Below are 24,878 nucleotides of genomic sequence, written 5' to 3'. Positions count from 1 at the left end.
GCTCACGGTTTTCTCCCACACGACCCCCCTTCTGATGGGCAAATCTAGGCTAGAGCCGTGCACCGGCTGACCGAGTTCTTGGGGCAAGCCTTGGTCCATTCCTCTTTCGACCACGTCGTGTCCTTTTGTGCAGTATAATTCACGGCGCCCAGCCGATTCATCTCAGTCATGTTGGAGTCATCGATCGCCCATGCCACACAGAGCCAGCTGCTCTGCAGACACACATATTGAACCGGTTCCACGACTCGACTGCTGAGGCTCCGTTCTGGCCGTCTTCCGTTCCGCCAGCGCTGCATGTCCGTTCCGTCCCCGTCCAACAGATAACGTTGAGGGCCGACGCATGCTCCGTCCGATGGCCCCCGCCCTGCCTGCCGAGTACCACCGCATGTACATCCGTCCTCGCGTGGGCAATACCAAGCGAGCGGCTTGCGTGTGCAGACTCGGTCCTTACGTCCAACGCCCGTCATCATGGAGTCGTAAACGACAAAAAGTTGTGACATTGCACTGGCTCGGCACCGGCTCCAGCAGGGAAAAAAAGGGGTCCATCTCACCACGAAGCAAGATCCAGCCGATGGGGCTCCGGTGGTTCCCCTCCCCAGGGGTCAACCTGTAAGTAATCCTTTCCGGTGATGCTATCCCGGGACGATGATGATGATGGATGCTGATCAGATCCAGAAAAGAATAGGGGACCGCAGGAATACACTTTCAACACTCGCAGATGCTTGGCATTGGTGGGAGCCGGTTGCCAGATTTACTTCTGCCCCTACCAGACGCATTCACGCACGCCGTGACGAACCACCGGCCACCAAAAGGCTCCGTCCAAGGACCCCTTCGAAAAGGGACCCTGAACTTTGCTGCTTCTGCCGAACTGACGATCCTCTCTCTGCTGGGTAAATCCAAACGGAAAAACGCCAGATCTCGATGGGCGCATGGCCGCGTGCAAACCCATGGCGTCGTCGACCGTCCGCCTGGAAAGCGTAGCGCGAAGCCTCAAGCCTCACCACGGCACCGTCGAACGCCTCGCCGCAGACCACGAGACTTCCCAAGACCCCCAAGACCCCTTGACGACGGCTCCCGCCTCCGTCGAGAAGGAATGCGAAAAGAAAAGGGAAGGAAAAACCTTCACCGTGACACTGACTGACTGACTGACTGACTGACTCTCCTGACTGCTCAAAAACCAAGGCATACATACATCCACGTCCGAAATAACTTCAACGCACGAATCATTACAAAAGACATCCTCGAGTGACACCCAAACACCCCACCACGGCCCCCATTCCGTTGCCGGCCGGAGCACACACACACACGCCTCGAGTTCACACACTTTTTTCTTCTGCTGCTGCTGCCGCTGTTGCGTTCCAGGGACCCTTTTCTTCCAAGCATCCCGTTCCTGTCGTTCCTCTGATGTCATCCTGCATCTGGCAGGGCTGGGGGTGTTTGGGTTCCTTGGTCCCTTGATTTTTTTTCAGCCCCCCCCTCAGACGACCCTTGCCCTCGCCTTTCCGGACCACGTCTCCCGGACCGACATGCTCGCTGCCATAGGTAGGCATCCCATACCAGAGGCTTTGCAGCTTCTTGGTTGTTTGGCAGTCTCTCACCCCGCGGCCTCTGAAGGTCTGGAACATGCATACTGCGCACCCATTGACTTTCTAGAACACGACTGACCGCCTCTATTCGTGGTCACATTCTCGTAGCTCAGGATGGCGTTCACGGCGTGGTACCGGTACCCGCCCCATCTGCCCATGTTCAACTTGTTCCGAGGTGGATTTCACGTCATCAAAAAAGACGCACACCTTGCGGCATAATTACGTCACTGAAGCTAAATGGTGCCCCGCCGTTCCCAACCCCTGCCCAAACAGTGTCAACGCTCACGTCTTCCCGCTCCCGTAATCCCTCCGTGTCTGAGTCGACGTTGCACACACTCGAGTCACTACACACACACACACTTCAACGTCTGCATTGGACTTGAGTTTCAAGACTCGGGCTTTAGATACTTGATAGCCTATACAAAGAAAAGATATTATCTAGCACTGGTGTTTCTGCAGCGCTTTCCTAGGAGTCAAAGTGCAATAGGTACTTGGTTTTGTCCACGCCTAACCGACCATCATCTACCGACCCCGGTCTGTCTCGTGTATCCAAAGTGTATTCGTCTACTCGTCAACCTTGAGAGGCTCGACGTTCCAAATCTCCTCTGCGTACTCGTTGATGCAGCGGTCACTACTGAAAAATCCCATGCGGGCCACGCTGGTGATGGACTTGGTGATCCACTCCTCCTGGTTCTTGTACGCCTCGTCGACGAGGTGGTGCGTCTCAATGTAGCTGTTGAAGTCGTCCGAGACGAGGTAGTAGTCGCCGTGGTCGCGAACGGCCGAGATGAGGGCCTGGAAGTCGGACGGCGAGCCAAAGGTGCCCTGCTCAATCGCCGAGAAGACCTTGGCAAGGTTCTCGTCGATCGAGTGGGAGCCGTAGGTGTGTGCATGGCGGAGATCCTCGACATCCTCGGCCAGGTTGCCAAAGAGGAAGATGTTGCTCTCGCCAATCTCGCGGGTGATTTCAATCTAATCTGGTTTCAGCACTGATCGTCCAGACTTGTAGCATACTACTTACGTTGGCACCGTCGCATGTTCCGATAATGAGACCGCCGTTGAGCACAAACTTCATGTTGCTCGTGCCCGAAGCCCTGCGTGGTGTTAGTCTCTATCAGTCCAAAGCTCGGAGGGCACTCACTCAGTGCCGGCGGTTGAAATGTGCTCGCTCAAGTCGGAGGCGGGGATAATCATCTCAGCCTTGCTGACGTTGTAGTCTTCAAGGAAGATGACCTTGAGCAGATCGCCAATCTCCTCGTCCTTGTTGACGACAGCGCCAACGTTGTTGACCAGGTGAATGATTTGCTTGGCCATCCAGTAGCCGGGGGCAGCCTTTCCACCAAAGATGGAGACGCGCGGCGCCACCTTCTTGCGGTCCTCGGGAGACATGGCCTTGAGCGTCAGGTACCGGTGGATGACGCCAAAGATATTCATCTGCTGGCGCTTGTACTCGTGGATTCTCTTGACCTGGACGTCAAAGAGCGCGGCGGGGTTGACGCTGACGCCCGTCGTGGTCTTGATGTACTTGGCCAAGCGGACCTTGTTGGCGTACTTGATCTCGGCCCACTCCTTGCGGAACTGCTGATCGTCGATGCTGAGCTCGAGCTTGTTCAGCTGGGTGAGGTCCTTGAGGAACTCGTGGCCGCCCGTCTTGGAAGCAATGAGCTCCGACAGGCGGGGGTTGGCCTGGTGCAGCCAGCGTCTCGGAGTGATGCCGTTTGTGACGTTGGTGAACTTGTCGGGGCCGTAAATGTTGACAAAGTCCTTGAAGATTGTCGTCTTGATGAGGTCCGAGTGCAGCTCGGCGACACCGTTGACCTTGTGGGAGCCGACAATGGCCAAGAAGGCCATGCGGACCATCTTGGGCTGCGACTCTTCTATGATCGAGACCCGTCCGAGGATGTCACGGTCGTTGGGGAACATCTTCTCGACGCTCTGGAGGAAGAAGAGGTTGATGTCGTAGATGATCTGCAGGTGTCTGGGCAGCAGATGCTGGACCAGACCGACGGGCCACTTCTCGAGGGCCTCGGGCAGGACGGTGTGGTTGGTGTAACCAAACGTGGCCGTGACGAGGTTCCACGCCTCATCCCACTCGAGCTTCTCGAGGTCAACCAGGATGCGCTGGAGCTCGACAATGGCCAGCGTCGGGTGCGTGTCGTTCAGCTGGATGGCGACCTGGTCGGGGAACTCCCTCCAGGGGCGTTTGGACTTCTTGAAACGACGGACAATGTCGTAGAGAGACGCGGCCACCCAGAAGTATTGCTGCTTCAGGCGGAGCTCCTTTCCCCGCTCCAGGTTGTCGTTGGGGTAGAGGACGGCGCTGATCGTCTCAGCACGCTGCTGGTCCGCGACCGAGTTTTCGTAATCGCCGCTGTTGAACTTTTGGAAATCAAACTCGCCGCTGGCGGCCTTGCTGGACCACAGACGCAGGTTGTTCGTGGACGGGGTGGCGTAGCCTGGGATGGGCACGTCGTAGGCCACGGCCGTGACCGTCTCGCCGCCCTCCCAGCTGGCAACCGTCTTGCCGTTGGCGTCTGTTGACTTTTGAACGTGGCCGTAGAATTGGATCTTGGGGGGTCAGTATGCGTCTTTGAATGTGTAACAGGCTTGACTCACGTCGACCGTCACGTCCTGGCGAGGGAACTCCCAGGGATTGAAGTCAAGCCAGTAATCGGGGACCTCGACTTGGTAGCCGTCGATAATCTCCTGCTTGAAGATACCGTATCTGTACCTTAGGCCGTAGCCCCAAGCGGGAAAGTTGAGGGAGGCCAGACTGTCGAGGAAGCAGGCGGCCAATCGACCGAGGCCACCGTTTCCGAGGGCAGCGTCGTGCTCCTGCTCAATAACATCCTCGATGCGGAAGCCGAGGTCGTCAAGACCAGCTATGCGCTGTTAGCCCCTTTTCTGTCATAGCTCGATATCCAGCACTCACCCTTGGCCACATCCTTCAGTCCGACGTTGAGCATGGCATTGTCGAGGGCACGGCCCATGAGAAACTCCAAAGAGAGGTAGTAGACACGCTTTCCGTCGACGAGGGTCTGACGCTGCTGGGTCTTGTTCCACTCCTTGACCAGACGGTCGCGGAAGGCCAGACTGGCGGCAGAGTACGCAGCCGTCTCGTCGCAGTTGAACATGCTACGGGCGAGAGTGGTCTCGACATGGCGGACGACATCCGTCTCAAACTCCTCCTTGGTCTTGAAGGGAGCAGCCTTGGCCTTGTTCCATGCCTCGCGCTGGGGCTCAGGGATGGAAGCTATTCAGAGACGGTTAGCCGAGTGAGCTGCAGGCGTGTGCTAGGGGAACGAAGCTACTGGGGCTGTGGATGTGGCGTGATGGAGCTTCCGCTGATCAGTGCGGGGTATTTTGGGGCGGGCAGCCCGGGCTGAAAGCTGCCCCTCCAAGCTCCACGAGAGCTGCTAAAGCTCACCCGCAGGGCCGCGGGCACATGGCAACGCGTGCCATTGAATGGGGGGGGGGGGGACGGGCGGGAAAACTCACCCTCGACGCTCTTGATCTCGCCAGCACCGAAGCCGGTAAAGGTTCGCTTGTGCTTGGGCCGGGAGATGCCAGCAGGACCGACGGAGCCCTGGATGTCGACGATGGGGGCACCCATGGACGGGCGACGCTCCCGCGTGGGCAAGCTCTTGGTGTCCGACATTTTGTTTGCACGTGTAACCGTAGAAGGCAAGGGATTGAGCAGTCACAGACTCGATTGGCTCGAATTCAGACCACAATCACCTCGGAAACCTGCTGCCGTCGTGTTAGCTATGTCGAACTCTCGGGACGTGAGTCGAAACACACGACTCGGCTGGGAGCATGCAGAGCGAGGAGAGGACGAGGTCCAGACTCGACTGACAGCGGAGCGGACGGGACGTACGTCAGGATTCGCCCGGGATGTTAGTGGGGAGAAGAGCGGGGTGCTGCTGGCGGTGCCTGAAGCTCAGTCCACCACGGAGCTGCCGGGATTCGTAGTCAGCGAAACGCCTCTCGGTTGAAGATGAAGGTATCTTCGGCGTCGAATGGGAGTTCTAGCGATGATGATGGCGATTGGACTGCAGGTATCGTCGCAAGAGGTTCGTAACAGATGCAGCTAGCTCAGCGAGGAGAAGACGAAGCAGAGGCAGAAGCAAGGTGTGACGGGGGAAGACCTGAAGCACCGCAAGCTTTTGGACTATGAGAAGAGGAGGGGAAGAGGGGGAGGGGTAGGAGGAGGAGGAGGAGACTTCCAGACCGGGAGAGAGGGGGAAGGAGGGAGCTTAAGAAAGAGATGGGGAGGTATCATTCATGAGCCATGGCTAGTGTGAGGCAGGTAGTCAGCCATGGGCCATGGCATGTTTGGCCAGCGGTCAGAAGGTACCAGACGAGACGCAGACGCGATGGGAAGCTACAAAGCGCCTTTCTCGAGATGGGAAGGCACGGCAAGGCGTTGCTGCATGGGCATAGCATGGCATCCAATTTGCCAGGCAGGTACAGCCAAAGGCACGCAGACTTGCTCTCGCACAAACCAAGGCAAGGTAGCCGTCATGTTGCACATCAAACACAGGCCCCAAGTTGCGGTCCTGGCCTGGCATGGACGGCCTGGGCATGGATTGACTGATCTGATCTGACAACCCGCACACCCATCAACGGCGCGATGGATCTGACCCCGTTTCTGTCTCCATCCAGGTCTTGTCTGGCAATCTGGGCCGGTCTGGCCTGCAACAACACCGAGGAAAACACAAAACGCCTGATATGACCTCACCACAGGGAATTGAGGGGAGCAGGCCGGACAAGCATCTCCCTCTTTGCTGGTGAAACCGCGCCGAGCAGATGCAGCAGCAGTGAACACTTGCTTGCCGCATGGCAACAGAATGCGGGGGAAGCAACAACACCACCAACAACAGCAGCAGCTATTAGCAGCGACGCCGACCTGGAGCTAAGGCAGTGTAGCGCGACAGGGATGTCGGGTCGCAGCACAGAGAAAGACACCGCGACTGCCAGTCCGGTCAAGACATGAGGTCGTGAGGTGCTTCCACGCACAGTGGCCTTTCCTCATGCAGTAGCGCAAGAATGCGGCACCTACCCAAGCTACCCAGTGCTGCATCTTGAGGCGCACTAGGAATGGGCCTTTGGCCAGGTTGCCAGGATAGCTCCCACCTCCCACCTCGCCCAGTTGTGTCTTCCACCGCAATCACCCCCGGCGAATCGACCGAGAACAAGGACAGGAACAGGAACAAGGCGAAGCTGCTTCGCGGCGAACAGCTTGGCCGTGTCGGGACGACCTGGAAAGGCAACCCGGTGAATGTCTACCTCCCTGCGGCGAAAGTACCGGGGGACGCGCAGCTCAACCGCCTGCGGCTCGCACCTTATGTGTAAGTCGAGTCGTCAACGCGCATATCTCCGGCGAACTACCTTAACACTCTTACCCAACCGAAATCGTCCTGGGGACCAACCAAAGCCTCAATTCCAATAGCTCTCGTCTTCGCCTCCGTTGCCGTGCTGCTTGCTCGCCATACCTGCCGCCTCCCGGCAACGACCCATTGGCGAAGAATTCCAGCACCCGTCCCCGTACTGTACCGTACCCCGGTGAGGGTCCAGGTTCATTGGCTGCTCAGCTCACCAACCAAATTGCCAGACATCGATTTCCACAGCTTGACACGGCGCCAACGGCCTGGGGTAAAATAGGACACACACTCCACGTCCGGTGGAGCATGGAACACTGGAGAACGCAAGACTGACAGTAGGCGGCCCCGACTTTCCCGGTTCTCTGTCAAGTCTCGTCTCCTCAGCTCTGTCACGATAGTCGCCACTTTCACAGGAATACGATACGGGCTCTCCGTCCTGATGTTCCTCGTCGGTCTCCATTGCCCTGCATGCCCTCTCCATCGAGTGTCCATCGCCAGCCGGCGCGCCATTGGCTGGGACAGACGACCTCGACCGCCGGCTCCCCGCCTTTTCTGTCGTCCAGCAGAAACTATGATAGAGCACGACATACGCCAGTCGGAATGCAATGCAATACGCTGCTCTGCTGCTGCAATCCACCCAGACATCACCTGATGCTTCTCTGGCCCCCCGTGCGTTGCCATCCCATTCCATAGGTAAATCACAATGCCATTCATCTTACCCTCTCGTCAATTGTCCAATTGTCCGACTCTGCCGCCCGATATCACATACATTGGTGATATCACGAATTGACGAATCCAAGGTCTGCATGTACCTCGTCGCTTCATCCGTATCTCGACCCCTGTCGTCGCGCCTGAGGAACCCATTCACACGAACAAAGTGAAACTGACTTGAGAGAAACAAATGCACCGCTTCCAGCAGAGCACCACAGCCTTGCGTGATTAAGACGATATAGTATACAAACAGAATGTGCCCAGCCTCAAGCCGACCATCTAAAAGGCGCATCTCCACATCTCCCCAACCTCCTGAAAGTGTACCGGGAAGGCCTTGTCGCCGCCTCGCCTCTGCTTGACCGACCAAGCTTCATCTCAATCGTGTTCAACCCGAAAGGGGACGGACCCGGACGAACCCGCACCACGTTTTTGCAATGAGCAATGCCACCATTAACGTGTCACTTGAGCCGCACAGCGTCGTACAGTTGAAAATCCCAATATATGACTTCTTGCTTCTCACATAAAGACGCCCCCATCATATATAGCTGTCGCTGCTCTGCACCACGGTTTCCGTAACTTATGGCTTTCCTTGCGAGATGATGGATGCAGTTGTTGCTTTCCCGACCCTAGCCCATCGTCCCAATCGCGAACGAGTCCCTTCATCACTTCGTCTGCAAACTTTCACTTCCCGTACTCGTACTCCAGAAGACGGCTTGCTTATTTTTCGTCCTTCTCTCGTGCTTTCTCCCCGGTTCTCTCCGCTCGGGGCGTGCGGCACACCGGTTGCGGATGCCCCTGATTGAAAAGCAATTTGTTCTGCAATGCAAATGAACGGAATTGCCGCTGTCGCATTAGGCCCCCAACCACCGACCGCTATCGCTTATCATTCGACCGGTAGCCGTAGAAAGCGAGCGAAAAAACCAGAGTGAACGCCATCCAAACGAAGTGCCGCCCACAACGCCCGGCAATGCTGTAAAACGCTGACCTGCAACAGAGGAGATGAATCTAAACATTAAGGAAATTTTGGCTGATCAAGCCCGGTGGTCGCTGTGGCGTCTCGTCTCTCATAGGATTCCCGAGTCTCGCAGGGCGTTGTTGAGAATCGTCTCCTTTACTGCCGCAAATACTAGTCGGATATTCGATGTGTCGGTTGCTTGAGTCAGGCTGCCCTCTGATTAGCCCCCCGCCCGCCGAAACGATGACGCTATAACTTACTGGGGATATAGATTCAGGTGTGCTCTGTTTACTTGATTAAAGCGCCACAGCAGATACTTGGCCGCCTTGTTCACGTCGTTGCCACCCGAGTAGTCCGGAAAGTAATTGCCCAGCGGTGACCGCCCAAGCTTCTGCTTGAAGATATCGACTTTGTTGAGGAACAGGATGATACTGGTCCGCATGAACCATCTCGAGTTGACGACGGAGTCGAACAGGAGCAAGCTCTCCATCATTCGGTTCTGCGAAACTGTTAGCACGCATCAGACAGACGAGAGACCGGTTTCGGCGTACCTGACTGCTCTCCTCGAGCAGGACCTGGTCGTACTCGCTCAAAGCTACGCAAAAGATGATGGATGTGACGTTTTCGAAGCAGTGAATCCACTTCTTCCTTTCGCTTCGCTGGCCGCCCACGTCGAACATGCTGGTGATAGTTAGCTCTGTCGGGCGGTGCACGGGCGGTGCACGACTCACTGTATGCTGAGCTGGCCCATCTGGAATCTCGTCTCGTAGATACCGGTCGTCTTTGTTCTCGCGCGGAGAACGTCCATCTCGTTTGGCAGATAGTCGGGTACGACAATGCGCATGACTTCTTGGAAGAAGCTGTTGTTTGTTAGCCGCGTCCTACCACACCGCGTCAATTGGAGGGCGACTCACTATTCTGCGGAATCCATCAGATAAAACTCGGTTTGCCTCTCCATGAGCTGTTCCCTCGCCGGGTCGCTCCATATTGACTGGATGGCGATGCCGATTTGGGGGTCGATGTTCGCCTGAGGCCCGGACTCGGCGGTGTATTCCATCAAAAATGTGGCGTAGGCCTTGTTTTCCTCGATGACGGGTTCGATGTCGAATTGTCGCATTGCCTGGATGACGGCCTTTGCGCACTCGACCAAGTTCTTGAAGACGGTCGGTCGGTAGTTGTACAGCTCATCTTCGGAGTAGCCCTTCAAGTGAAGGGTTTTCATCTGTTTCACAATGGTCGACTTTCCACTCTCGCCGGATCCTTCAATCAGTCAGCATCCTGTCGTCCACCACCCGCGTTCAATCCCATCACGACCGTCACCTACCGAGCAGGAGAATCTTGCATTCTCTCCGTAACCTCTTGGAGTCCTCTTCTAGTTGCCTGTCGATGGCCTGGCTCTTCTTCTTCTGCTCCACCTCCTCATTGTTCGAACTCATACAGGCACCCATCTTGGCGGCGTGGTGAGGCTTGAGGTAAGCCGGTGGCCGAGATGATGACCGGATTGGTAGGCGTCGGTCCTCGAGCGCAGACTCGAAACGTCCGAGAGAAGTGGTGTGTGTTTGTCCAAAGAACGCACTTTAGATGCCCATAGTAATATTAAATAGATGCGGAAGGTCGTGTTGTTTAAGTCGCAGTTTTCGCAGCCAGGCTCAGCACGGTGGGTGTGCCGTTGAATCGATGCTGTTCAATCGGCGGGCGGAGGACTCGGCGGTAACGAGCAGCAGGCGTCGGGTGCTGGGGAGGCTGGGTGAGTGGAGAGACGGGCGGCGACGGCACGGCAATCGTGCACTTTGATGGGGAGCGACGAGAATTCGATTTCGAAGGAAGCGACGATGGATGAGATGATGGGCGGAAGGCGTCCAGGTCGGGGTCAAGCGGAAGCTATCGAGGAGATGTGGTGGTGCGAAGGAGCGGAAGACGGTGGTGGTAGTGGATGTGGTGGTGGTGAGTGCGACCGGGAAGGCGGGCAAGGACAGTGTCGGAGGAAGAAATGTGGGGATCACAAGGACCTCGACAGCGCTGGCGGGCGGGTAATTGGTAGAGCGCCCCAAGCTAAGGCATCCGTCCCCAGCGAACGAGCGAGCGCAGCGTCTGGTGTGGGCTGGGCTGGGCGTGGGCGAGAGGACGTGGACGAGTGAGAAGCCGAGCCTTGCAGGGCAGGCCACGGGCAGTTCAATTCGGGGTCAGGGTCGTTCGGCAGCTGTCACAGCCCACGGTATCTGTGGTGGGTGGTTGGAGTTTTGGGGAGCAGGGAGCTGATGTGACAGAGATCAGGCTGGTGGTCTCCTTTGGTGTCCCGGTTCGGATCTCTGATGTGCTGATCTGCGTACGGATACAAGCTGGCGAATTGGCGTGGGCGTGGGAGGTGGTGATGCTGCTGCAGGAGGGAGAGGGAGTGAGTGTGTGCGAGAGAGTGCGAGCGATCGGAAAAGGCAGCAGACAACGCGGCGTCACCTCACGCAGCAGAACGACAGGACAGCCACCAGAGAGGAAAGACACGGACGGACTGGCGTAGGTAATTGGTGGGTGGGTAGAGGGGGAAGAAGAATTCTGACGAGGCGGGAAAGTGTAAAGTTGATGCTAAGGTAAGGTAGGGTAGCGGCAGAGAGTCAGACAGAGAGAGAGCGGTAACTTTCTCCCCCTTCCCTCACTTTGGCACCGCTACAAGTCGCTGCAGAGCCTGCACCTCAGCAATGCGTGCCGTCGGGGATAAGGTAGGCAAGGCAATTATTAGCACCCGACCTCTCTGATGCTTGCTTGTTGCTGGTGTCTGTTCTCTGCTGCTGCTGTTACTGCTGCTCCTCCTCCTCCTCTCTTCCTGCACCCCAAGCAGAGCAGAGGGCAGCACCCACCAGCACCTGGGAACGTGAGTGGTTGGCAGCAGCCCGCAGACGGGAGGACAGGGCCGGGGCCAGGGCGCGACGGCCAAATGAGGTCGGGTGGGTGTGCGTTTGGTCTGTGGTGGTGCACCTGGTGCGCGAGGTGAGGTGTGCCGTGCAGCGTGGGTGGTGGTGTGTGGATCGGATATGAATGGGTCCAGCAGCGCCCTCCGTCCACGTCCGTCGGGTCTTGGGTCCGCAAAGTCTGATACCTGACGGACCCGGCTTGTACATTGGATGCCTTGCAGGTTAGGTGCGGATGGCCATGTAGGCATCACGCAGCAAGGTACCTAGCTAGGTAGTCTGTCTTCAGCAGCTTGGCCTGCCGGAGGAGGAAGAGAGCAATGCACAATGCCCGGGAGGACAACTGATGATGGGTGACACGATTGGAGCATTGGCAAGGCAGAGAGAGATGCTTGGGACCTGCCCGTCTGGCACATGGGCAGCACGCCGGGCAGACAAACTTGACAGGGTATCTACAGGCGGGGAGACGAGGCGTCAGCAGCCTGTTGCTGTTGCTGCAGCTTTGCCAGGTTGCAAGACGAGGTTGCCCGATTTCTGAACGGGTGGCGGGTGGTGGGTGGTGGGAGATGGGTGCCTGGCCTCAGAACGAACAGTGAAGCATGGGGGCCATGAGCATCGCATCGGCATCATCAACGTCGTCTTACACCTCACATTCTAGGTACCTACCTGCCTGGGTAAGGTACGAGGTACGAGGAGAGCACCTCAAGGTCCAGACAAGCTCGGGAGTACGTACCCGCCCTGCTTGGAACGCCTCGCCCAAGCTGCCTCGAGCACCTGGACTCAGGTAGTTGGACTGCCTGTAACTGAATACCGCAATACAAATTACAATGGCAGGCAGAGAGAGTGAGAGCTCTATCTCTCTCATGGCTTGACTGGGTAAGGTGCTTTTCCACAGCACACCTCAGGATCGCCTCCACTTGTTTTAGTGTGTTGTCCCTCCACCGCATGCATGGCATTTAAGTATCAGAACCTGCAGTACGTACCGCCTCTCATTGGACAGACAATGAGACCCCCAAAGTCCACGAGCGAGTGTCGTCTCCGGGCCCCATGTTCGTTCATTCATGTCCATGTTCATGTTCTTCGCGTGTCCACCCTGGGTCGGGACTTTTCTGGGCCAGTCGTGGTCCCCTCTATTTCCATCCATCCATCCCTCTCTCTGCCCACCCGCCCTGGAGACATCCTCAATTCCTGCCTCACATCGCAGCCCTAACAGCTGTCCCGTCACCTTACCTGAGGCACGTAGCGGCGAGGCAACGGGGCGACTCTGAAATGCAACACGCTTGGGGCTCATCTTGCAAGGGCAAACTTTGATGCTGACGGCTCCTCCTCTCTTTTCTCTGCGCATGCACCGCTAGGTATCTACCTGACGGATACTACTTGTGCTCTCCCAGTCTGCTATTGCACAGGGCAGCATCCTATGGCAGAAGCTCTGCCGGGGCCACCACCACAAGGTTCCGACGTTGAAGAGGGCTCCCTCGTCTTGGCTTCTATTCATATCGACTCAAGATTAACGAATCTAATTGCCTTTTTTTTTTTTTTTTTTTTTTTTTTTTTTTTTTTTTTTTTTTTTTTTTTTNAAAAAAAAAAAAATTTTTTTTTTTTTTTTTTTTTTTTTTTTTTTTTTTTTTTTTTTTTTTGCTTCTTCTTTTTCTTTCCCCCCTTCCCCTCCCTTCCTGCGGCTGTTGCTTTTCTTCTTCTTCGTGCCTGGCGGCCCCCTCCGCTGCATCCAATCTGCGCTGCATCATCTCGATTCTGTAAGGCACCACAACCACGCAAACGCAGTTGGCAAAGCACGACACCGTCCGTCCCGTCCGCCCAATCCTAGAACGTCGTCGGAATTGACCAGTGTCCTGCCCCGTTCCAATTCCCTCTGGAGCCCCAGACCCTTTTTTGCCGCCGTCTCGTTACTTTTTCCAACATGATCATCGTCATTTCCAAGCCCCCCTGTCGACCATCTTTGATGTTTGGACCCTTCAATGTCTGTTCTCGGGCCCCGGCAAATTCCAGCACTCACATGAGCCACGCGAGTTTGACCGCGCCCAGCACCCGCACCGCCGCATTCGGCAGCCTCAGACGTCCCCGATGAGCGAGCGCAGTCTCTTTTCGCGGGCTGGCTCTCCCTCCTCCTCCTCACCCCTCCAGCCCAAGGCAATGTAACATCTGTTTCAGTCGTCAAGCACCGAGTAATGACTCTTTCCCCCCCAACTGCTGCCACCCCCAAACTGGGCCCCCAAACCTCCAATCTCCCGTCCAGACTCCAGACTCCAAAACTCCAGATCAACGACGGACCCTGGACCACTGCCAAGTTCAGACTTGGACTTAGACTTTTGACCGCCGCAGGCCAGACTGTGGCCACGATGTACTTATCCGTACCTACCTGACCTGCGGATAGTTCACCTACAACTATAGGGCACATTCCAGAAACACAGACGCAGAGAGTCAACAAGTCTAGATTCCCGCATGGGACGAAGGTGACGGCAAGCGACAACGGCAACACCAAGAAAACAAAACGTCCACCCACTACGCCTGTTCGTCGTCGCAGCCATTCTTCTGTTGTCGTCGATGGATCGTCGACCTGACGCAGACTAGGAGCTTTGATGAGCCGACCCAGGACCCGGGTGACACTTCACTCAGCCCGGCGCTACAGTCTGAACAGAATAGAACAAGACGGATGGCTTCTACCCGCCGCCTCGTTACATGTCGGTGGCTTGCAACCGGTCTTGCGTCCGTTCCTATCGTCTGCAGAGATCTGCTCATCTGGAAGTGCCCTTGCCCGTTTCGGTCTGGGCGTCGTCCTGTTGCATCGGTCAACCACCCGCAGCATTGCACCTGGAGCACAGCTCGTCTACCACAGCAACGCACCCAGACGACGCAAGAGATGAGGTAATTATTCAGTGCTGTGGTTACAATTGCAGCTACACACCACCAAACTCTGTCTCTCCGGGATATCGGCCGCGTTCTTCGCTGCGGCATTCCTGCGTCCGCCAAGCCCATGATGGTATTTCGCACCACAAAGCGACCTTGCCGGCGGCTGCTGTTGCTGCTGCAACTGATGAACGGCCGTACGAATAACCTCGCGTCGCGTTGCGAGCTATCGCCGTCGGCAGCATTGACGGGGTATCCCATGGACGAGGTCGCGAGGCCAGAGGATGTAGACCATCACGAAAACCTTATACTCGCTTTGGGCACTCTATTTACCACTTGGCTCTAGCCTGGTCGCAGCTTCATCCTAGTTCCGTCCTTATTCGCCTCGATTTCAGATTGTCCGTCGCGCCCAAATTTTATCAATCCCCTTTCGGTCTCGCTATTCTCCAGGTGGACAGGGGGGGACGACCAAATGGCTGCGTCCGTAACGCCACGCTTTCACCTACACCTCTTCGGCCGGCAGTCAAGACAACCTTCGTCCACTCGTCGAGATCTGGATCTAGTTCAGACGTTGTGTCGGCTTCATCAGAGATGGATCAGACTCAACGGCCGACTCCGCACGGGTTGGGTCCTTTGACAGCAATCCTGGACTTCAGGGCGAACTCCTTTGCATGATTGTCCGTCTTGTTGCTTTCGTGCGAAGGACGAAGCAAGGGCTCGGCCGCACGGTTTGACGACTGGACACCCCTGTCTATTTTCACGTTTTCGTCAGATAACTGGCACTGATCAGGGCTCTCGTCTGTGCCCCTGGGGCTTCTCGCCCAATCGGCTAGCGTTGAACTGGCAGGCGGCCCAGCAGCTTTGGAACACTATAGGCAGGGAGCACACGTGGGAGAGGGAGGCATCAAGTCTCATCTCTCCGACCAGTTTGAGAGGCACACCACACAGACAAGGGCCCGTCCGAGCAGCCCCAAACCGCCGGCCCCTTTACGGTACTTCGTACGCCTCGTACACGCGACCTGGGCCAATGTCTTCAAGGCCGTCAGGCTGTGGGAAGCGGCCGCATTCAGCTACGCATCTGGAATCAAAATGCTGCCAATTTTCTCACTGCAGAGGCGTAGTTTCCAGGAGGGAAGACACCGTCCTACGCCAAGCCTGTCATGCAAGAGCGGTCGAATGGGGATGCTTTCCCAGCAAATCTTCGCAGGCGCGTTCTCTTTGCGGGCGTGCTGACAATATTATGCCCTGGCAGACTTCTTGTCAGCTTCCCAAACGAGAAAGGCTTGATGCACCTCACAATTGTCGGCAGCCCAATCCTTTTCTTCATGCGTCGCCCGGCGCTTAGCCGTTTATTCCATTCAGTCAAATACCCGGGGTCCATTGCAGGTCGGCTTCGATGAAGAACTGTCGGGTCTGGGTCACGATCACCGGGACCCGCTTCCGAGCCGAGGAAGATACCGGCCTCTGGGGCATGCGGTCCGATTGATTATCCGTTTGCTCTGCATGCCTGGATCGGCGCGAACAATACGGCTGACCCTCAGCTTGCTTCCATACGAGTGTATGGCGAGGGCCGTGCGAAGCCCAGTGTTCGCATCTGATGTCCGGAACCCGCAGGTCTGTAGCAGGCATCGTATAGTAAAACGAACGGCCCTTCGGCAATGGGATGCTCGCCTGCCGCCCTTTGACCTCCTGCTACAGCATCACAGGTGGACGTGCCCCGACAATCCTACGGTGCCACAGGAGCGGGCCGAATGAGCTTGGCCAAGCCGGCTTTGTTCAAGCGAGCACCGGCGCCTCGCGGGGGAATTGTTCCACAAGCCAATCGACCTCTCGCAACCCTGTCGGTGTGTTCCAGTGTTTCATGGCCTTTGGTCTGACTAATGTGGACGGGCAGAGTTTTGGCTACATTATTCGTTTGTGGCCGCGTCTGCGTGGCGGTAGTTGTTCTACCATGGAAGAACTTAGAGTTGGTCTGGGATGAACGGAGACATTGTCACACGATTCAGCCCGGCTGCTTCACACATCGTCCGGAGGCCAGGGAAAAGCTTATCGATTTTCCGTACTTCGAGGGGGAGTTGTGGCGACTCGGCCAATGATTCAGTCAAACCTGTTTGCCACGTGCTCTCAAAACACGCGCATGGTCTGGGGGTTCCCCGTAGAAACATTGTTTGGTGGTGGTGGTGGTGGTGGCGGGCTGGCGGAAAAAAGCATGCATGCCGGTGAAGGGACAAGATGAGTGAAATGGGGAAATCTTTTCCGATCTTGAAGTTTATCAGAGTTGGGGTCTATCCATAAACGCCGCGCCTGCAAGCACGGCGTCTAGAATTTGACATGCTATAAGAGGTGAGTCATGAGGTCGTGGAAGTGTCGACACGAGTACGAATACAGACGCGCGAGGTTAGACATGTAGGCGAATCACGTGCAGAAGAAGGTCGCGGCAGAGGCTAGGCGGGGGGGGTCACCGGGCATTTCGGTCGTAATGGAAATGTCCGGAGCCCAGCTTACACGGCCTGTGTGATTCGGCGTGATAATCCGGCCGGCGTTGATGTGGGGCCCGGCGGTTCGTCCGGCGCCCGGCCGAACCCGGACGACAACCTCGTGGCTTCCCGCGCGGCATCGCGACATGGTGTTGCGGTTCGTACCTTTGAGATGATAATTCAAATCGTGACATAGCAGTGTCTGCATCTGATTTGTAACGTGATGGTCCTTGTGAGGTGACGATATTGTAAGCTGGACAGGTGCGCAAAATAGCCGGGAGACGACTTTACGTGATGGTAGCATGGAAGCGTTCCTCTTGGAGGTAGCAATATCCTCATTTGGTGGGAACACTTGGTATGGCACTCCGGCTCGGGCTCGGACTGCTGATCACACGATTTGGGATATCTTTCGGGCGGGCTTCCGCCAGGTGGAGATAGTTGAGCTGCGGAAATCGTAGCATATACACAACACACTGTATAAGTAGCGGAAGACGCCTCGACATAACCCATATTCTGGAACCCATACAAATCATCAAACAGCCTTCAGAGCAGTCCAGAATCATCTCCCAAGTCAAAATGTCCGCCACCAAGCCCATCGTTCTGTACGGTCACAGTAAGCCACCCGAAGACCTTCCATCTCACTCGAACACCATGTAGCTGACATGTCCCACATACTACGCCCCGAACCCGGCCAAAGTAGTCATGATTCTCAAGGAACTCGATATTCCATACGAGACGGTAAGTCGTCGCTTGCCCGTCCACGAGCGAGAAGAGAGCCAGCTGAAAACATGGGACAGATCAAGGTGGAAATCACGGACGTCAAGAAGGAAGCCTTCACGGCCATCAACCCCAACGGCCGCCTCCCCGCCATTACAGACCCGAACACAGGCATCACCCTCTGGGAATCGGGCGCAATCATCGAGTACCTCGTCGAGACGTACGACACCGAGAGCAGGCTGTCCTACACTTCGTTCCCCGAAAAGTTTCATCTGAAGCAGTTCCTGGCGTTCCAGATGTCTGGACAGGTAACGTCGTGCCCCCTACTCATCCGCAACGACAACTCTGACGGACAACAGGGCCCCTATTTTGGCCAGCTCGGGTGGTTCAAGATGTTCCACCCCGAAGATGTCCCGAGCGCCAAGGAGAGATACGAGGAGCAGACTGTGCGCGTGCTGTCCGTCCTCGACCGCGTGCTCAAGGGGAGAGAGTATCTCGTCGGCGACAAAGCGTATGTTTTGCTGTCCTTCTCCCGAGTGGCTCACAGCTGACGGGCAACACACCTAGGACCTACGTCGACATCGCCTTCATGCCCTGGGATTACATGGCCCGCCGCATGCTCGGTGATGCGTGGAACGACAAGTTCGCCATCGACAAAGGGTACCCCGACTACGCAGCGTGGACGGAGAGAATCAGGTCCCGGCCCGCCGTCGAGAAGACGCTTGCGGCGATGAAGTCGGAGAGGGCCACGGAGGAGAGCAGCGACTAGCTGCTGTGGGATTCTCTTCAATGTATACGGAGCAGTGCGTTGCGCTTCGGCGTCCATGACAACACGGATTGTTTCGTATACACAAACCCCGCGACGAGGGAGATAAACCCTATACTGACATTGAAGCGAAGAGGGCAGGACTGCCTGTCTGTCTAATCCTCCCAGATGGCGGCCTTTGCCCTTTCCATCTCCTCCTGCTTCTTCCTCTCCGCCGCCTTCTCCTCTTCCCTGCGCTTGCGCTCCTGTTCCCGCACGGCTCTGTCGTAGGCCTTTTGCTCCTCCGTCTGCTTCGGAACCTTGACGCCGAGCGCGCTGGCAATCATGCGCCTGGCCACGGCGTCCGTCTTTTCGGGACGACGCGGACCGCCTGCCGGTGGAGCTCCTGCTGCTGAGGCGCCCGTGGGATCCGTCGTGCCGTACGGGGGAAAAGAGTGAGACGCCGTGTTGTACGTGGGAGAGATGGGGGTCGGAGGAGGCGCCTTGGAGCCGTCGCCGCCCGGGGGCTTTGCCTCCTCCTCCTCATCATCGTCGTCAAGGTCCTCGTCTTCCCAGGAGTCGACGACTGGCTTCTTGGCCTTCTTGGCCAGCTTTGCGGGCTTTTTGTCGCCATCCAGCGTGAGCTTGGAGAGGGACGAGGCGACGTCTGACTTTTGACCTGAAGGCATCGTGAAAGTGAAGGTGAAGTCGCGTATGCGTGCGTGTATGTGTAAGTATGAGTACGTGATGGCAAGGTGCTGCTTGAAGAACCAAGTCCCGATGCCCCGGATGCGGTCCCGTCGGGAAGCGAGGGTGGGTGGACGTTCCCAGGTGCAGGGGAAGATCAATGAGAAAAGGGGGATGGGGAGCAGCGTCCGCAACGTCACGGTGGAGGAGGCGTGAAGGATCAAAAGGGTGGGCGCTAGTGCAAAGGTGACGATGCAGGTCACAGCCGGGCTCGAGACTCCCAAGTCGAGTGTGAAGACGACAAGCCTGCGGGATGGAGAGCAGCTCTCGAGCGTCCGGGGCTTGTGATGGCAGGTGCCGAGGAAGACGACGGTCTGGACCCTAGGTGTTAAATCAGGTTATGGACTGATGTCGAGCACTGTGACCTGTGTGAGCGGGCTGGGCAACGGCTCCAGCTGTGTGACATTGGATGGACTGCCGTTCCCTCTTCAGCGTGGGGTGCTTGCTCACCTTCCCCGCAATCGAGTCAAAGAGTTCGGACGCCACGGTCTGGGTACTGTGTGTGCGCCCCGAAAAAGACACTGTAGTTGCTGAGGCTTGCAATGAGCAGACGGACAGTATGAACTTGCCCAGGAGAGAAACACCCGTGGCTGGCCCTGCACTGCACCCAAGCCGCTGACTGATGCATCGGTGGAATGCTCCGACGCGCTCCCGCCCGCCGGGTCCGATGTTCTTCCAGATTCTAAAGGCAGCCGGGTGGAGCCGTGGCCACCCCACTGGGCAACGACGTCTTCCACTCTCAGTGGCCGAGCCAGCGGCAACGTCAGTGCTCTGCTGGCTGGCGGCGGATTTTTTGGTGATGTCGTTTACTCTGTAGTCCCCCGACGTGCTCCATAATAGCTAAAAAGGCTACCTACGCAGCCGGGGACCTTGACTCTCTCGCTCTCGACTGCCACTTTGTATTTGTAAGGCGACAGGAGGCCATGCGCACCGCCATCTAGGACGAGACGTCCTGTACTGCTGCACAAATCAAAACAACCTCGCACGTTTCAATTGTTCTGGAAGCACGTCTTCTTCTTGTTCCCCTCTCTCTCCTTCCTCTCAGCGGCCATTCGCCTTCGGCCCTGCAACACCCGACTCCCACGTGCCCGCGAGACCGGAGCTTCCTCAACGCTTGCTGGTCCGCAACGCACAACCTCGCCAACACCTCCCTCGACCGCCGCCATCATGGTCATGCGATCGAGCTTCCCGAGGCGCCTCGCCCTCGGCCGCCCAGCCAACTACCTCAGACGCCCATACTCCACCCCGAGCAGGCTATCCCCCGCCAGTGCCCCGAGATGCTCGGCTCCCACCTTCGACCGCCTGCTCCTGTCCGCCGCCCCCCGAACACAGCGAGCCGTCGCCCAGTTCTCGACGTCGACGCACCGCCTGAAGGAGGAGGAGGACAGCAGCGGCTTCTTCGACCGCGCCGTCGAGCCTCTGTCCGAGGAGGAGCAAAAGGCCAACCTCAAGCACCAGCGCGAGCTCGAGGAGAAGGAGCTCGCCGCCGAGGCAAAGAACTCCGGCTCCGACTCCTCCCCTAAGAATGAAGGCTCTGCCGGCGGCGCCCAGGACGGAAAGGGCAGCAGCGCGGCGGGCGGCTCATCGGCGGGCTCTGGCGGTGGCGACGACAAGGGCGACGGCAGCGGCCGCAAGGGACGCAAGGCCTCGGACAAGAGCTTGCAGAAGCCCGTCGTGCCGGATGTGTACCCCCAGGTTCTTGCCATCCCCATTGCGAAGCGGCCCTTGTTTCCCGGTTTCTATAAGGCTATCACCATCAAGGACCCCAACGTGGCCGCCGCCATCACCGAGATGATCAAGCGTGGCCAGCCGTACGTGGGAGCGTTCCTCTTTAAGGACGAGAACCAGGACGAGGACGTGATTCGCAACGTCGATGACGTCTACGATACTGGTGTCTTTGCGCAAATCACCAGCGCCTTCCCGATGCACGGCGAGCAGGGCAGCCTCACAGCCATCCTGTACCCCCACCGCCGCATACGCCTCTCGAGCCTGCTGCCGCCCGGGACCGAGGACAAGAAGCCCAGCGAGGCCAAGGTCGAGCCCGTCCCCGAGCCGATACCCCCGAAGCCCGTCGAGGAGGAGGCGCAGCCGGACAAGAAGGGCGACGTCGTTGCGAGCTTCGAGGAGAGTGCCGTCGCGCCCAAGCCGGACCAGGCCGCGGAAAAGTACGAGCCCACCGCGTTCCTCAAGAGATACCCCGTCAGTCTTGTCAACGTCGAGAACCTGACCGAGGAGCCCTACGACCCCAAGAGCGCCGTCATCCGGGCCGTTACGAACGAGATCGTCAACGTCTTCAAGGAAGTCGCCACCATGAATAGCCTCTTCCGGGACCAGATCTCCACCTTTTCCATGAGTCAATCGACTGGAAACGTCACGTCCGAGCCGGCGAAGCTTGCAGACTTTGCCGCCGCGGTATCCTCGGGCGAGCAGGGCGAGCTCCAGGAGGTCCTTTCCAGTCTCAACGTGGAGGAGAGGATGCAAAAGGCCCTGATCGTCCTGAAGAAGGAGCTCATGAACGCCCAGCTGCAGTCGAAGATCACCAAGGACGTCGAGAGTAAGATCACCAAGCGTCAGCGCGAGTACTGGTTGATGGAGCAGATGAAGGGCATCCGCCGCGAGCTCGGTCTCGAGTCTGACGGCAAGGATAAGCTGGTGGAGAGGTTCAAGGAAAAGGCCGATAAGCTGGCCATGCCCGAGGCCGTCCGTAAGGTCTTTGACGACGAAATTAACAAGCTCGCCCACCTCGAGCCCGCGGCATCTGAGTTCAACGTCACGCGTAACTACCTCGACTGGCTCACCCAGATCCCGTGGGGCCAGCGCAGTGCAGAGAACTTTGGCATCAAGAATGCAATGACGGTACTCGATGAAGACCACTACGGCTTGAAGGACGTCAAGGATCGCATTCTCGAGTTTATTGCCGTTGGCAAGCTTCGCGGCACCGTCGAGGGCAAGATCATCTGCTTCGTCGGCCCTCCCGGTGTCGGCAAGACGTCCATCGGAAAGTCCATTGCCCGCGCGCTCAACCGCCAGTACTACAGATTCAGTGTCGGTGGTCTCACCGATGTGGCGGAGATCAAGGGCCACAGACGCACTTACGTCGGGGCTCTGCCTGGCCGCATCATCCAGGCGCTCAAGAAGTGCCAGACCGAGAACCCCCTGATCCTGATTGACGAAATCGACAAGATCGGCCGGGGCTACCAGGGCGACCCGTCATCTGCCCTTCTGGAGCTTCTCGACCCCGAGCAGAACAGCTCTTTCCTGGATCACTACATGGACGTCCCCGTCGACCTGTCCAAGGTCCTCTTTGTCTGCACAGCCAACATGACCGACACCATCCCCAGACCCCTTCTCGACCGCATGGAGCTCATCCAGCTCTCCGGCTATGTCGCTGACGAGAAGAAGGCCATTGCCGACCGGTACCTTGCCCCTGCTGCCAAGGAGGCGGCAGGCCTGGCGAACGCCGACGTTAAGCTAAGCGAGGAGGCGATTGAGGAGCTCATCAAGTCCTACGCGCGCGAGTCTGGTGTCCGCAACCTCAAGAAGCAGATCGAGAAAGTCTACCGCAAGTCCGCCCTCAAGATCGTCCAGGACCTCGGCGAGGAGGTCCTCCCCGAGCAGGAGGCCCTCACCGACAGTGGCAAGGAGGCCCTGGAGGAGTCGGAGAAGAAGACGGAGGCTGCAAAGGAGACCGGCGAGCAGCCGGCCGAGACTCCCACGACTGAGAAGCCCCGCGTGGCTCTCAATGTCCCGGACAACGTTCATGTCACCATCGGAAAGGAGAACCTTGTCGACTACGTCGGACCTCCCGTCTTCACCTCGGACCGCCTTTACGAGGTCAACCCGCCCGGTGTCGCAATGGGTCTCGCCTGGACCCAGATGGGCGGTGCGGCCATGTACGTTGAGTCCATCCTGCAGGCTCCCCTGCGCCCTAGCAGCAGACCCGGCCTCGAGATTACCGGCAACCTCAAGAACGTCATGAAGGAGTCCTCCACGATTGCCTACTCCTTTGCCAAGGCGCTCATGGTGAAGGAGTTCCCCGACAACCACTTCTTCGACAAGGCGAAGCTTCACCTGCACGTCCCCGACGGTGCCGTGCAAAAGGACGGTCCCTCGGCCGGTATCACCATGGCCACCTCCTTCCTGTCCCTCGCACTCGACACGCCCGTCAACCCGACCGTCGCCATGACGGGCGAGCTCACCCTGACCGGCAAGGTGCTCCGCATCGGCGGTCTCCGCGAGAAGACCGTCGCCGCACGCCGTGCTGGGTGCAAGATGATTATCTTCCCCAAGGACTGCATGTCGGACTGGCTCGAGCTCCCAGAGGTATGAAATACACCTCTTTTTCATGTACTCTATATACTGACTGAATCTACAGAACATTAAGGAGGGCATCGAGGGCAAGCCCGTCACCTGGTACTCTGACGTCTTTGAGCTCATCTTCCCCCAGCTGGACCGCGAGGCTGCCAACAAGTGCAAGACGTGCGAGTGGCAGAAGGAACACGACTCCAAGAAGAAGAAGGACAAGAAGAACAAGAAGAAGGACGACTCTGACGACGAGAACGACGACTAGAGAGTGCCTCACCACCAAAAAGGTAGTCAACCGGACTGCCAACCCGTTGCATCGCCATTAGACTGTCCTTTCCAGCCCGCCCGCGCCCCCAGCATCGACGAAAGGCCATCCCACCAAGCCACGGCCCCGCCCCGTCTTGGGAGTTGCTCGCGTCCGGAGGTCCTCGACGGGAAGGACCAGGCGAGGTTGGGGCGCTGACGCGGATGACTGGACGGGGGCGTTCGGAGCGGATGTTTCTGACACACACACACTCACAAAACGAATTAGACGAACCCGCATAAAGCCGTCACGCGTGCTGACGCATTCTCAAAGAATACCGCATCTCTACTCTAGATGGTTATTTTGTCGCGTATGTTTTTGTTTTTTTCAAGGCGATTGGTTAGGCGGGCCTTTGTAAGAGTAGGGTTGCAGACCAACCCAATAGCATAGACCGCGCAGCGGCAGCAGCAGTAAGTGCGCGTGAGGAGGACGGCGTCGATGGGAAGGGGGAAGGATTAGCAGGGCGCCATGTTTGCATAGGGTAGCTATTGGGCAGAGGGCAGATTCTTGTACATTACGGTCACGAGCCGTGCATAAGCACTCGGCGAGTAGCCACACAATCAACAATTGTTCAAAAGGCACATGATTCGCGCGCGCCGTGGCCGTTTGGTGCAATGAGCATTGCGTCAACAGCATTGCATTTCAATTGGTATCCCGATCGAGGGGTCGTGACCTCCAATCGATGCCGTTCGAGGCGAAGAAAGTGGAATAACAGAGGGGAGCCCAATTGACCGGAAATGCTGACGCCTGCAGATGGGGGGCTGCCGACATGACGAGCACACCAACTTGAGTGAGACGCCTGCGCCGTGCATCGCGTCGAGGTCGGCTGGCGGCCGCGGGATTGGACCCCCCGATGACATCGAACGGTGGAACGGTCGTTTCTCCGGCGCTCGCCGTTATTTTATGATATCTGATGGAGCCGTCGTTCTTTGATACGAGATCGAGTCATGGTGACATATTTCATGTGCCTGACTATGGCCCAATTCGTTTCTTGCGCGATTGTGGACGGCGATAGCTGCTGTGTGTACTCTGACGCTCCTCTACAGCTTCGATGGTGGGGTATTCTTCCCTCTGGCTAGCTTTCCCTGCACTTCAGGGTCTGGTCTGGCGGCACGACTAACCCACCCACGCGGGATCGGTGGGGTTTGCGGGAAGACACTCGGGTCGGCTGGGATCTGG

General features: G+C 57.5%; 5 protein-coding genes across 5 annotated transcripts; 2 read left to right on the top strand and 3 right to left on the bottom strand.

Annotated features, from left to right (window-relative positions):
- Window positions 1-2,150: 2,150 nt before the first annotated feature.
- GCG54_00001895 (Glycogen phosphorylase) lies at window positions 2,151-5,244 on the bottom strand (the record flags this gene model as incomplete). Its single annotated transcript, XM_045401997.1, has 6 exons — window positions 2,151-2,558; window positions 2,608-2,680; window positions 2,728-4,154; window positions 4,203-4,468; window positions 4,519-4,839; window positions 5,085-5,244. 6 exons carry the CDS (start codon window positions 5,242-5,244, stop codon window positions 2,151-2,153), a joined length of 2,655 nt encoding a protein of 884 aa, XP_045270726.1.
- A 3,501-nt stretch (window positions 5,245-8,745) lies between these two features.
- Window positions 8,746-10,210, bottom strand: GCG54_00001894 (Guanine nucleotide-binding protein alpha-3 subunit; the record flags this gene model as incomplete). The annotated part of the gene is made up of 6 exons (XM_045401996.1): window positions 8,746-8,845; window positions 8,897-9,135; window positions 9,188-9,317; window positions 9,368-9,496; window positions 9,551-9,896; window positions 9,961-10,210. Coding segments are annotated over 6 exons (1,194 nt in total), but the record flags the coding sequence as incomplete, so codon positions are not given.
- Window positions 10,211-17,457: 7,247 nt separating this feature from the next.
- On the top strand, window positions 17,458-18,367 carry GCG54_00001893 (Glutathione S-transferase-like protein tpcF; the record flags this gene model as incomplete). The annotated part of the gene is made up of 4 exons (XM_045401995.1): window positions 17,458-17,494; window positions 17,579-17,619; window positions 17,679-18,109; window positions 18,166-18,367. The coding sequence occupies 4 exons, from the start codon at window positions 17,458-17,460 to the stop codon at window positions 18,365-18,367; spliced, it is 711 nt and encodes a 236-aa protein (XP_045270724.1).
- Window positions 18,368-18,519: 152 nt separating this feature from the next.
- Window positions 18,520-19,032, bottom strand: GCG54_00001892 (uncharacterized protein; the record flags this gene model as incomplete). The annotated part of the gene is made up of 1 exon (XM_045401994.1): window positions 18,520-19,032. The coding sequence occupies one exon, from the start codon at window positions 19,030-19,032 to the stop codon at window positions 18,520-18,522; it is 513 nt and encodes a 170-aa protein (XP_045270723.1).
- A 1,000-nt stretch (window positions 19,033-20,032) lies between these two features.
- Window positions 20,033-23,660, top strand: GCG54_00001891 (Lon protease-like; the record flags this gene model as incomplete). The annotated part of the gene is made up of 2 exons (XM_045401993.1): window positions 20,033-23,413; window positions 23,466-23,660. Coding segments are annotated over 2 exons (3,576 nt in total), but the record flags the coding sequence as incomplete, so codon positions are not given.
- Window positions 23,661-24,878: the final 1,218 nt, after the last annotated feature.

The sequence above is a fragment of the Colletotrichum gloeosporioides genome, assembly GCF_011800055.1.
Source record: "Colletotrichum gloeosporioides strain Lc1 chromosome Unknown consensus_7, whole genome shotgun sequence".
NCBI classification, from domain to species: domain Eukaryota; kingdom Fungi; phylum Ascomycota; class Sordariomycetes; order Glomerellales; family Glomerellaceae; genus Colletotrichum; species Colletotrichum gloeosporioides.
The sequence above is the reverse complement of the archived record's forward strand: the minus strand, read 5'-3'. Positions and strand labels throughout refer to the sequence as shown.